At 46.2% G+C, this 13,218-nt stretch overlaps 1 protein-coding gene across 1 annotated transcript in view; it reads right to left on the bottom strand.

Annotated features, from left to right (window-relative positions):
* Window positions 1-10,825, bottom strand: part of DRC1 (dynein regulatory complex subunit 1) — a 597,053-nt gene extending 586,228 nt beyond the window's left edge. Inside the window, exon 1 of the mRNA XM_069236516.1 lies at window positions 10,689-10,825. Coding sequence (XP_069092617.1) covers window positions 10,689-10,825 — 137 coding nt within the window. The remainder of the gene's footprint in view (window positions 1-10,688) is intronic.
* Between the last annotated feature and the right edge of the window lie 2,393 nt (window positions 10,826-13,218).

Here is a 13,218-nt window from a genome sequence, read left to right as displayed (position 1 = left end):
ACAGGATGTCTGTGGGCTGTGTCCAGGAAATTTATTAAATTCTGATGAGCCTCTCTTGTCACCAGCAAATGCACGTAACACCTGAATGGGCCCCTTTCTTTGCTCCTGCTGTCAGACAGACACCAATCCCAGTAGGGGAGGGAAGCAGTCCCCAGAATTGGTTCAGATTGACCACAGAGAAGGAGCTCCTCATTTTCCTGACTACAGCTCTGGGGTGGGCACAAAAGCTTTGTACAGTGGAAGAGAGGTTTTGCTTTCTTGGATTTAGGCAGAATGGGGCACTGTGGAATGTTTGCAGTAAGGCACACATTAAATTTTGCAAACGTCTGTAGGGTTGATCCCTGAAACTTTTACTAGATTGGTTAGGGAGTGGCCTGGCGTTTCCCCCACCAGCAGCGTGTTGCTGGGTATAAACGAGGAATCCCTAGTTCACTTCTCAGAACACTACTGGACCTGTGGAAGAATCAGAAGAGGACTGAACTTGCTGTCTGTCACCTCTGAAGACTCCTAAAGAACTGGACCTGCTCTCCCTTGTACCCAGGACCAAGAAGTGACTCAAAGGGTCAGTTGGCTGACCTCCTAATCAAGCTACAGGGACACCACAAGCTACAAAAGGCCTTTTTCTTGCAACTGCCTATCAGACTAGTTCCAAATAAACCTACCCGCAACCCTGCTATTGGCTTCTCGTGGAGTGAGTCTTGAACCCCAAGTGCTAAACCTTGTATAGTGTCAAAGTGTACTCCTCCTGTCACCCCTGAAAACCTTGGTTTCAAAAACTTCCGGAGGACTGAGACAAATCTGCCAAGCCGATCCAACAAAGGTGCCTTGCTGCAGAGTCAGGCTTCTCCTGCTCAGAACTTTTGCACAGCAGCAAATCCTTGTCAGTGGTACCTCGCAGAGAAGGCATCCGGCCTTGTGGAGCCCTCTTTGGCTCTGCCTAAACCCCTGCCCTTCGGGAAAAATCAGAGATCCAAAAAAGTGGCTAAGTCTCAACGTTGAAATCTTAACCAGCTGAAGGCACTGAAATCTGGCTGGTGAGGGTCCTACTCTGGGAGTTTCACATTTTTCCCTCTCAGAGCTTTCCCACAAAAAAACAGTGGCTTCATCAGGACCTTGTCCGTTGGCTATTTGATGTTGTGGAGCCCTCCTTGACCAAAGCATACTGCCCTGCCCCGCTAGAGATTTTTGACTTCCATTTTAGAGACGAAATCCAAAGGTAAATCTGTTTCCACCCGTGCTCCATCACAACTGGCCTTAAATTACTCCTAAGTACTGGTCAAGTTCAGCCACTTGCAGCAGCGGTTTCTTCATGAGGGTAGGGGAGTGTCGCCCCCCTGCCCGCTGAGAGCCGTGCTAAGTGTTAAAAATAAAATGGAAATAAAACAATTTAATTGCCATTTTATTTTTAACCAAGTCATTCTGCTAGCTTGCCCCTGAGCCAGGAGTGCGTGTCCTCTGCTGCGGACTGGCAGCATGGAGGAATGGAGAAGTCGTGACCAGACACTTCAAAGTATGCATGTTACTTTGGCCACCTATCTTGCGCCGCCCAAAGTGACATGCGCACTGTGAAGCTCTTCACCCCACTGTCTTAGACATCTGGGTGGAGACCAAGCACAGGTCTATAGGGCCTGAAGGAGCGTCAGGCCAACCCGCTCCATCCAGCCCTAGCGCTGCTCTCATGCTGCTTGACAGCATGGGAGCAGCGTCTAGATTGGTTTTGTGGGGTTCTTTGTTCCACATACTTAGGAATAACAGTGAGGAGGACACAGAGCCCCTGAGTAAGTACAATTTAATTTTATTTAATTAATATAAAATGGGTAATGCATGTACTTTAGTTTGTGTTTGTTTTATTTTTGAGGGAGGGGTTGTTTTTTATTTGTTCTTTTGAGGGAGGGTTTTTTTTTTTTAGTATGGCCTTGTGTATGGAGAGATTTTTTTTTTGGAGGTGGTGGGGCACTTCTCCCGCCCCACTGCTCTGAAAGGTCATCGGCCGCTCCTTCGCAGTTGGCGCGTAATGCTTTTGGATGCTATTTTCAGTTTCAACTTTAAAGATTCAAACCTCCGATTTTTCTTAGTGTATTTTTGTTGTTTTTGTGTCATTTTAATTATTAAAATGTACTCTATTTTTCTAAATTGTTTTTTTTTTTTTTCTGTTGTTTTGTTTTGAGTTTATTACTGTTTTGGCACTGCATAAATACTTTACTGACTGCCTCTAGGTTAAACCTGATTGATCTGTGTCATAGATATCGGGGGAGGGTTGACCTCACATTTACCTAGTGATGTTAGTGGGTCACCTGACAAGGATGATGATTATAATATGAGGTGGGTACTTTCCCCCCTCCACTGATGCACCAGTTTCTTTCAATATATATTTTATTCAGAAAATTAATGATACTCATAGTCAGTGTAAACTGTCACATAATCAGTGATTGATTTGAGACGGTGATTTCTGGTGCTCGGCACCAGCACTTAATGGTCAGCACCAGCTCTAGTGACAGCCTACCAGATAGTGGCTGTTAGAAATTGGGTTTCTGGTTGGCAGAGGTATGCACCCTTCCAAGCAGGAACCACAATCCTATTCAAGGTAAGTCACAAACACACCCTAAACTAGCCTGTATTCACCCCCTGATAACTTGGCACAATGTAGCCAGGCTTAACTTAAGAGGCAATGTGTAAAGTATTTGTGTAACACACCAAAAACAGTACAACAGTGAAAACACCACACAAAAAGATACTACACCTGGTTAGCTAAATAGAATGTGATTTAATAAATAAAGAAAGACCAGAACGTCAAAAATCCAATAAGTAGAACGTAAGTTATGAACTTTTAAAGAATAAACAATAGAAAAGCGCTTAGAAGCAAAAAGGACCAACCAGGGCTATCTGGTCATGCTGGGCAAGGACAAAGTCAAAGTTCAGGCCGACCACGATGGAGTGCGGGCTGGCTAAAGGAATTCAGTGAGGCCCGCTGAACAAAAGTACTTTAATCCTGGATGTGTTGATGTCGAGGAATGCAGGGAGCATGCTGAAGCGATGCACTGGTGTTGATCTCCAGAGTGGGGGCAATGCATCGATCCTTCCCATGCAGTAGCGAAGATGCGTTAATTTTTTCAACGCAACAGTATCAATGCATCGGGCCTAAGATGTGGTGGTTTTGAAGGCAATGTGCCAAGGTTGATCCGCGCTGAAGAGGCGATGCATCAACTCTAAACCATGTAATGTGGCTGATGCGCCAGTTCCTATCCATGCAACAGAGGTAATGCACCAGTACAGATCTGTGCAGTGGCGTAAATGCATCGTTTCAGCTACAGCAAACACCTTACGGCCACTTCCAAGGATAAAAGACTCGGGTGGCACCACTTGGCAGGGCATACTCACAGATGGCAGAGTCCAGGTGTAGATGTAGGTGAGTTGCAAGTCTTTTATGTCAATGAGACTTCAGAAGACAGGAGACCAGTCAGTTGGCCCTTGGAGACACTCTGTGTTCTGGGCTTAAGTGATGTGGGTCTGGTCTTCTCACCGAGGCAAGGAGGGCAACAGGTCAGGACAGCAAGAAAACAGTTCCTCCAGAGCAGCAGTCCAGCAGAGTGGAAGTCTTTTACCAACACAGAAGTCCTTCCTGGCAGAGTATCCACAGGTCGAGAAGAGCACTGAGGTTCTGAGGTCCAGTTCCTATACCCAGTGGTGCCTGGGAAAAGGGGAGACTTCAGAGAAGTCTTTGAAATGCAAAGAGGTCCTACTGTTCTGCCCTGGGTCTAGAGACATTACAGGGGGCATGTAGCTCTTTGTGTGGGTGACAGGACATGGCCTATTCAGGTGTAAGTGTGAGGCTGTGGCTAGCTCCTCCCGCCCATCCTGTCCTGATGGCCCAACAGTAGCCATGAAGTCACACCTAAGCTCCCACTGTGTGTGGCTGTCTAGAGGGAAAACACACAGCCAAACTGTCACCCACCCCAGACAAGGATACACAGGTAAATGCTAATTTTCTAAAAGTGGCATTTTCTAAATTGTAACAATAAATCTGACTTTACCTTTAAAGAGGATTTATCAATATAATTCCGTAGGTACTAATCATGACAGATCGACCTCCTCTCAATCAGGAATTACAGCTTACTAGAGGCAATAAGGAATCCTCAGTGGTATCCTACGAGGGCGCATGGCTCACTGTAATGAAAAACTAATTTGGGAGTTTTTCACTATCAGGACATGTAAAACTTAAAAGTGCATGTTATACATTTTAATTGCACACCATCCTGCACTATGGCCTGCCTACAGTATAATCTCAAAGAGGAGGGACAGGGAGAATTATGGTCCAGTGCACTGTCTCCCAACAGACTACTAACAACAAGCAAAGTGCACTTGTTCTCAAGGGGGGGCACAGGGAACCCAAAGATATTAGGAGCAAGAGCCCTCACACTCCCAATAGCTGTCATGCTTTATCATTGGGAGATGCTCCTCGTCAGACCGGCGCTGCAATGTCTGACGGACTCCCCAGTGAGGGGGCTCCTTTGCCGTAGATCTTTTATGCAGGTTGCCAAGAGGGTATCCAGGCAGACTCGTGTCAAACACAAGAGAGAGAAAAAATGTTAATTGGTTCTAAACCTCAATGCCTGAGTAATTTACTGACGGAAATCAGAGGTCTGGACCAAGATTAAAAACAATGCGAAAGTGTCCATGTGAGGTATAATGCTCAACCACTTTCTGAAAATAAGTCAGGGCGAGAGAATTATCACTAGGCCTCTAGGCATGGGTCAACATGTTTTGCGTCTGTTGGTCCAAAAGGATCCAATGACGCTTCATCAGGACCAAAAAGAGAAACAACCTTCTCCTGAGAAATATTTAGAAAATCGACCCTATAAGGTCTCTATGAAAGGACAAAGAAGGGTTTTAGTTACCCTTCATGTAACTTACATTGAAGTCTATTGTCCATCCGGTCACCTAAACATACGGTCACCCTGTAGATTTTTTTTCTTTTTTTTAAATTAGAGAAAAGAGTGTGTTTATAAATTCAAGCACAACCCGTGTTCAAGAAAAGTGCACACATGAATGTGGAAACCATCATGCACAATAAAGAATCATTCAAGGCTTACCATCCCAGATTTTAGGACAAGGCTCCCTGGGAAGAGAAGGCCTAGGACTGTGGCTGCTAATGTCAAAAAAACGTAACAAGTAATGAAACATTCGTAGCAAACTGTATCCTGTCAAGTCCGCCAGTGCTGAGTAAAATATGCTATGTCACATACAGAATATAGGCAATTAGTAACCAGTTTTTTTGGTATATACAAAAAAGAGGGAGAAAGAACTCTCTGCAATTGCTGGAAAGTCATTATCAACACAGAGTCTAAAAAAACCACACACCACCGACGGGATGTATTCACAAGCAAGGCCTTCTCAGCAAGATGTTTCTTTTAAGTAGGCCCCATGGGAGGCGAAAACAACATTTGTTAAAGCATCGGGAGGTAAAATATGTTATAATTAATCTAAGTAAGGCATCTGTGAAAACCCAGTAAGTGAGCAAAAAGGTTGCCGGTCCATGGAAGTACCGGGAGCCAGAAAAGGAAAAAAGGGAGAGTTTGAACTTACTATTAGTGCAGCCGTCCGTACTCCTTGCACCTACCCCGGCCGTTCTTCCCGCAATGACGTCTGTCTGGGTCCCCGGTCGTTATTTAAACCCAGGCAGACGCGGGAACCTCGTATTTCTGGGAGGCATACGGCAAAGAATAAAAACAAAAGACGGCTCAACTAGAGCCGACTTCCTGAGGATATGGCACAGAAATAGACAAAGGACCATAATTACACAGGTCTTGTCGGGTGCCATGTTGGAAGTAAAAAAAAACGCTCTCAGTTACTAAATTAAAGTGGATAAGAACCTGGTAACAGATCTAATTTTGAAAAACGTGGGATTGTAATGTAATTTACTCTTGTCCCACCATGAATCCACCTCATCCCCAGTATTTACAGAGGGGGAGAGAAAACAAATTGTGGGGCATACAAATCAAGAATATAGACATGCTACTTTATTTAATGTGATGTAAGTATATAATCAAGATATTAACCAGAAATGTTCTAAGTTGCGAAGCCAGGGTGATCTAATACTCAATAGGTGGGAGTTGGTACTAAATCAACATCACAGTATTAGTAGAAGGAAGTTACATATTGGCAACACTGGTGACTGGTGGCTCAAGGGAGTAATCCCATATCAATCCAATGGGATTACATTCGCCAGAGAAGTAGATCATTGAGAAAGGGAAACCCAAGGTATGTCATCATTTAGCCCAGTGGCATGAGTCTTAAGTCTGAAAACCCAGCGTTGTTCCAGTCTGTACAGAGAAAGCACACTGTCGGTGCTCAGTTTGGGGACGTCCAACACTGTCCATACGAGATCATCGGGAGTGTGTGGTGCGGATAAGTAGTGAGCACATAGTTTAGTTGTCACACGTCCACATCTAATATTGCTCCTGTGTTCACTGATTCTCGTCTTCACCGGTCTGGTTGTCATACCGATGTCCCGTAAATTGCAAGGGCAAGTAATCATGTAGATGCAATTTTTGGTGTTACAGTTAGTGTGTTTGGTAAGATGCCACTGTCCAAAGGGGGGTAAATCTAGAGATTTAAAATGTCTGGTGAGTGGGAAGACACTACATTGGCCACATGGGTAGTGGCCCTTCATGGGGGGAGGATTCCAAAGGGTCGTCTGAGTAGTATCCCTTGTGTTAATGCGGGGACGAGTATGTACTACCATATCTTTGATATTGTGTGTTCTTTTGAAAGAAAATAGTGGTTTCGGTATCGACTCTCCCCCGCTATTTAGGATCGACCATCTAGAGTTGATTATTTTTTTAATCTGGTTGGAAAAGGGATGAAGGTAGAAACACAGGTCATGCGCATCTGTTGTGCCTTATTGTTAGTTTGAAGGAGGGCCTCCCGATTGTTGTTTCTGGCCCTTTTCCGGGCCTGATTAACAATACGGGGTGGATATTGACGTGCATGTAGTTTGACCTCCAAGTCTCCAGCTTGCATCTCATAAATATTAGATGAACTTGCGTTGCGTCTCAGTCGAAGAAATTGTCCAAAAGGTAGATTCTCCCATAGGGATTTTGGGTGATGACTATCAAATAGAAGTAGACTGTTGCGATCCGTCGGCTTATGATAGGTGCTTGTAAAAAGTTTGCCCTGGTTATTGTTGATCAGGAGATCTAGAAAGGCTACCTGGGTAGATTAAACCGTTGAGGTGAATTTCAAAAAGGGGTTGAGTGAATTTATCCATTCCGTAAATACAGGGACTTGATGAAGGACCCTGCCACACAATCAAGATATCGTCAATATAGCGACACCAAAGTATAATGAAGTTGGAAAAAGGGTTCGAGGTAGTGAGAATAAATTGTTTCTCGAAGCTGTACATATAGAGGCAAGCAAGACTAGGCGCAAAGGTGCTGCCCATTGAAGTACCCCGGACTTGATGAAAGAGCTGATCCTCGAACTGGAAAAAGTTTTCCGTCATAGCTAATCTAGCACATTGCAGGATGAAAGCAACCGGGGAAGATAAATTCCCAGGGGCTTCTTGTAGGGCTGTTTCTACTACTTGCAATGTTGCTTCCTGTGGAATATTGGTATATAAGGCCTCGACGTCAAGGGTAATCAAACATTGTACCTCCTCTGTGTTGTTGATGTTCTCAATCAAGTTCAAGACATCTTTAGTGTCCTGTAAATAGGTGGATGATCCTTTGACGAGTGGCTGTAGGAAGTGATCACAGAAGATAGATAATGGTTCCAGTAAAGACCCCAAGCCAGAAACTATCGGTCGTCCTGGGGGTGGATATGTCCCTTTGTGGATCTTCGGTAAACAGTAAAAGTATGGGACCCGGGGGTTGGAGGTATCCAGGAAAGCAGCCTTTTTAGGAGAAATCCAAGAGTGGTTCAGCACCTCCTCTACCAAAATCCTGATCTGTGTTTGAAGTCTCGGAGTAGCGTCCGTGGAAATGGGAACGTAATATGAGGCATCACTCAAAAGGCGTAGACATTCTTGTCTATAGTCCTCTGTGTTCATTATGACTATAGCAACACCCTTATCGGCTTGCTTGATAACAATGCTATTATCATTGGCCAATATCCCTAAATATTTATTTTCAGGGGTAGAAATATTGATGAACGGATGTTTCGGATGTAAATTGGAAATATCTGACAACACTGCCTTCTCAAATGTGAAGCCTTCACAAGGTATTGCTGTAAGGGGGGAACAAAGGTAGAAGGTTTTCGCAGGCCAGAATCCTGAAGGGGTGGCTCCATGGGTCTGTTCAGGAAAAAGACATGTAGGTGTATTTTGCGGAAAAATTGAGACAGTTCACAGTTGAGTCTGAAAAAGTCTTCCGTCGGGGTCGGGACAAAGCCCAATCCCCGGTTCAGAACGCAAATCTTCTCATCAGAAAGTTGTCTTGAAGATAGATTCACCACTAAATTCTCTGAGGTGGGTTTTTTCCTTTGCTCCTGGTCACCATCTGTGGCTCTTCTCTGGTCCATTGCACGTGCTTGCCTCTGCCTCTCCTTCTGCCTCTTCCTATGCCCCGTCCGCGGCCTAAAAAAGGCATGTATGGCATTGGAGTCCGTGGCTGAAAAAAAGGATACGGTGTCTGCCAGGACATAGGATGATTGGCTGGGAAAGGAGGGTAATGGTAATAGGCTTGAGGGGGATTCTCATCTGTACTCCAACAGTCTGAGGAGGAGCTATTGCTGTTATTGCGTTGTTTCTTGGAAGAGGTCTGTGAATCATCAGATGAGCGTGACTGAGTATCCCCTTCAAAGTCTTCTTGAATATAAGGATAGACTTTTTCTTTGCTCAACTTGTTGATATCTTTTTGCAGTTTGGAGATCTTTTGGTGAGTTAAAAACTCCTTAGTTTCATTTAGTTCGGTATTGATCTCAGCCAGGCGGCTTTTGAAGGCTGCCAAGGTGACAGTAGTTTTCAAAGTGCTCTCTAGAAGATTAATTTGTATGGTAATGGAGTCAGCCAGACGCCTGGAAGCATTGATAATCAGAACTAGCCAGTCCCTTGTGCATTTCCAGGCTATCTGGCCCCAATCTTTTCTGAAAGCGAGATCTTGGAGAAAAATTCTAGGTATATTAGATACAAGTAAGCCGTCAGTGGCTATATTGGCTCGTAGATACTCAGTCATTATAGTCCCGTGCATAATGGTCTTAATCAGTTCACGTTTCAGTGTGGACAACTTGTCCCAGTCTTCTTTCAGACTGCCTGAAGGTGCAGATCCATCATTATTCAGGATTGAAGGGGTTTGCAGGATTGCTGCTACCACATCTTCGTCAAAACTCTGGCCTTGAAAATCCTCCATAGTTGGGAGGAGGCAAGGTCGGGACGGTTAAACTAAAAAAAGGTTACTCCCAAGGAGTGGAAGAAGTCCCACAGCACAGCTGCTGTACTTACACAATCTCAAAGAGGAGGGACAGGGAGAATTATGGTCCAGTGCACTGTCTCCCAACAGACTACTAACAACAAGCAAAGTGCACTTGTTCCAAAGGGGGGGCACAGGGAACCCAAAGATATTAGGAGCAAGAGCCCTCACACACCCAATAGGGTGTCATGCTTCATCATTGGGAGATGCTCCTCGTCAGACCGGCGCTGCAATGTCTGACGGGCTCCCCAGTGAGGGGGCTCTTTGCCGGAGATCTTTTATCCAGGTTGCCAAGAGGGTATCCAGGCAGACTCACGTCAAAAACAGGAGAAAGAAAAAATTAAAATTGGTTCTAAACCTCAATGCCTGAGTAATTTACTGACGGAAATCAGAGGTCTGGACCAAGATTAAAAACAATGCGAAAGTGTCCATGTGAGGTATAATGCTCAACCGCTTTCTGAAAATAAGTCAGGGCGAGAGAGTATACCCTAGGGGTGACATATGTAATAAAAGGTGATTTTAAGGCTTGGCAAAGGGTTTTAAATGCCAAGTCGATATGGGAGTGTGACACTGTATTCAGGCAGAAATGTCAGGCGTGGGACATATTTTAAAAGGCTACTTAAGTGGGTGGCACAATCAGTGTTGCAGGCCCACTAGTAGCATTTAATGTCCAAGCCCTTGGCACAAGTAGTGCACTTTACTAGGGATTTATAAGTAAATTAAATATGCAGATTAAGCATATACCAATCAAACCATGTTTAGAGGAGTGAGCACAAGTACCTTAGAACTGGTTAGCAGTGGTAAAGTGCAGAGTCCTAAGGCCAAAAAAAACAAATTCAGCAAAATGGGATGCAAAAAGGCAAAATGTTTGGGGGTGACGGGCCCATTACCAACAGTGGCTTTATCTGTCAAATTTTGAAATGAGCACAACAACAGTGTTTAATAAGTCAACACACAATAAAAATGAATGACATGCTGCCTACACCATTATTATAGCTTTGGGTGGTTTGGAATAGTCTGAATTTTTACTCCTGATAGTGATGGTTGGTGATGATTATGGTGATGATGGTTAGTACTTGTGTTGGTACTATCGTTGCCAGTACTGGCAGTGGCAATGGGTGGTGAAGGCTGAAGTGGCCTCGCGAGAATGGCCATGGAATTTATTTTTTTAACAAATTAAGCACTGCACGCATTTAAAAATTTAACCTAATAGCTATTGGCTTTCTGTGACGAGTAAGCTTTGTAACTGGACATTGGCCATGGCAACCTCTTACTAAAGCTCACCTCCGCTTGGCCTCCTGCCGTTCAGCGACGCGCATGCGTCTCGCCTTCAGCCTTTCCTGCGGGTCCTCCGAGTCTGTGGAGGGAGCAGGCGGCGGGTCATCGCTTTCCTCCCAGCCTGGAGGCTCCGCGCTCCCCATGTTCATCACCCCACTCCCGACCCCGGGCTCACGTCGGTTATTGCCGAGTCGCTGCGTGAAGCTGAGTTCGGCTTCTGGTTGCTAGGCAACTACTGGTTTGGAATAGACTCAAAAAGACAAACACTCTAAACTATTAAAATCAATTGAAGTATGAATTTCTATGCGGGGACCATCTTAAAAGATATGGTGTTGGTTATACCTTAAGGCCTCCAAAGTAGATCGTGTCTGGAATTATGTTTTTTTAGGGATTCATGAAATGTAGCTTCTTCCGTTCACATGATTGTTTATTTTACTTCTGTGAAATAATCAGTCACGAGAACCAGGGCATGCGAGCAAAAAGGTTGCCGTAGTGGAACTGCATTCCCTCAAAACAGTTATCACAAGGTACACATAATTTTGATTTTGTTTGGATAATGAACTGTTTTCTAAGATTAAAAACGTTTACATTTCTCAAGTGTGTGAAAGATGGAGCGGCGCCGCGTGTTAGGTTGAAGTCAATGTCAATGGCGCTAGTCAATGATGGCTTCTACATAGAGTTGCTACCAGTGCGAGGCTCCGCAGTGGTAATGACAGTGCCTATGGGAGAGCGAGACTCGGTTTCTGGAGCAGAATAACTGAATTGGCTGTCGGGTGAGAAGCACTCTAGTGCTCGGGCACACACGGCTTCGGCTCAACATCCTTTGATTTTGGGCAAATCACTTAGGGGGTCATTCTGACCTCGGCGGTAAAAGCCGCTTACCGCCGGTCAGAAGACCGCCACAATACCGCCGCGGCCGCGGTCAGCTGCTACGGACATTCTGACCCACAACTGCCAAACCTCCAAAAATCCGACCTCCATTGCAGTCCGCCACATCAGCGGCCAGCGATAAACTGGAGATGACCAAACCTCCACCGCCACGCCAACAGAAATACGCCCATGCCATTACGATCCACAAATCCACGCGGCGGTCTTTCAAACGCGGTAGTCTATTGGCGGTACACACCGCCGCGCTCAAAATACACACACCTTTACAAAACACTACCACATTGGACAATTTGAAATACACACACCTGATACACATACAAACAACACTCCCACACATCCAATACAATATAAAACACACACCCACATCACCCACAAACCCCTACAACCAAAAATCAGAGACGAAGGAGAGAGAGACACATCAGAGAATAGAGAACCAGACACACAGAGGCACACTACAACATCCCACACACCACATAGTAGCACAAAGCACCACACACCAACACACTCATCACCACATACACCACCCCACACCTCATCCACACCACCCCATGGCACCACAAAGACACCCACGCTTTACGGACCAAGAACTCAGGGTGATGGTGGAGGAAATCCTAAGAGTGGAACCCCAGCTCTTCGGCTCACAGGTGCAGCACACCACCATAGCAAGGAAGGCGGAGCTATGGCAGCGGATCGTGGACAGGGTCAACGCGGTGGGACAGCATCCCAGAAATAGGGACGACATCCGCAAACGATGGAACGACCTACGGGGGAAGGTGCGCTCGATGGTGTCGCGACACAACATCGCGGTGCAGAAGACTGGCGGAGGACCCCCACCCACCCCACCAGAATTCACAGCATGGGAGCAAGAAGTATTAAACATCCTGCATCCTGAGGGCCTCGCTGGAGTACCCGGAGGAATGGACTCTGGTAAGTCCTATCTCATATACTTCATCCCCCCACCCCACCAGCATGCCAACCCACACCCCCACCCTCACCCCCAACCCCCCATCACACATCATCCCTGAGAATGTTTCCCTAGCACAACCCACCCAACCCCTCACCAACCCTTGCATGCCACCACAAACATTGGACACCCATTACCTAAGCATGACCACTGCACATACCCATCCCCCCCACAAACCATCCTCACAACACCACCCACAAGGGAATGCCTGCACTGGGGGACAAGGGCACCCATAAATCGCACGCTATTTCACACACAGAAACAATAACCATAATCTCTCACCCCATGCAGACCCCGAACGCCAACACACCGGTCAGGAGGATCCTCAAATGTCCATCCCACCCCCAGAACAGGCCCCCAGTGATGACAGCAGCTCTGTCGACCTGGAAGCTGATGACCAGCCCGGACCATCGGGGACCTCTGGGCAGTGGGTTCCCCAAACACAGACACAGGCCACAGCAGACCCAAACCCCCCTGGGAACAACAGCACAGCTCCCACCCAGCGGGCCCATGCCTCTGTCTCTAGGACAGGTCAAGCAGCGGTGTGTCTGCCACTACAGGGCACCCAGGCTAACCCAACACCCCAACAACAACAGGGACCTGGGGGCAGTGGGAGTGGGCACACCGTCCAGGGGACAGAGGCCCAGGCAAACAGGGCAACTCGGAGGGCTGCCGTGCGACAGG

This window comes from Pleurodeles waltl, chromosome 5, assembly GCF_031143425.1.
Source record: "Pleurodeles waltl isolate 20211129_DDA chromosome 5, aPleWal1.hap1.20221129, whole genome shotgun sequence".
Lineage (NCBI taxonomy): Eukaryota > Metazoa > Chordata > Amphibia > Caudata > Salamandridae > Pleurodeles > Pleurodeles waltl.
This window is presented reverse-complemented; position numbering and strand designations above follow the sequence as displayed.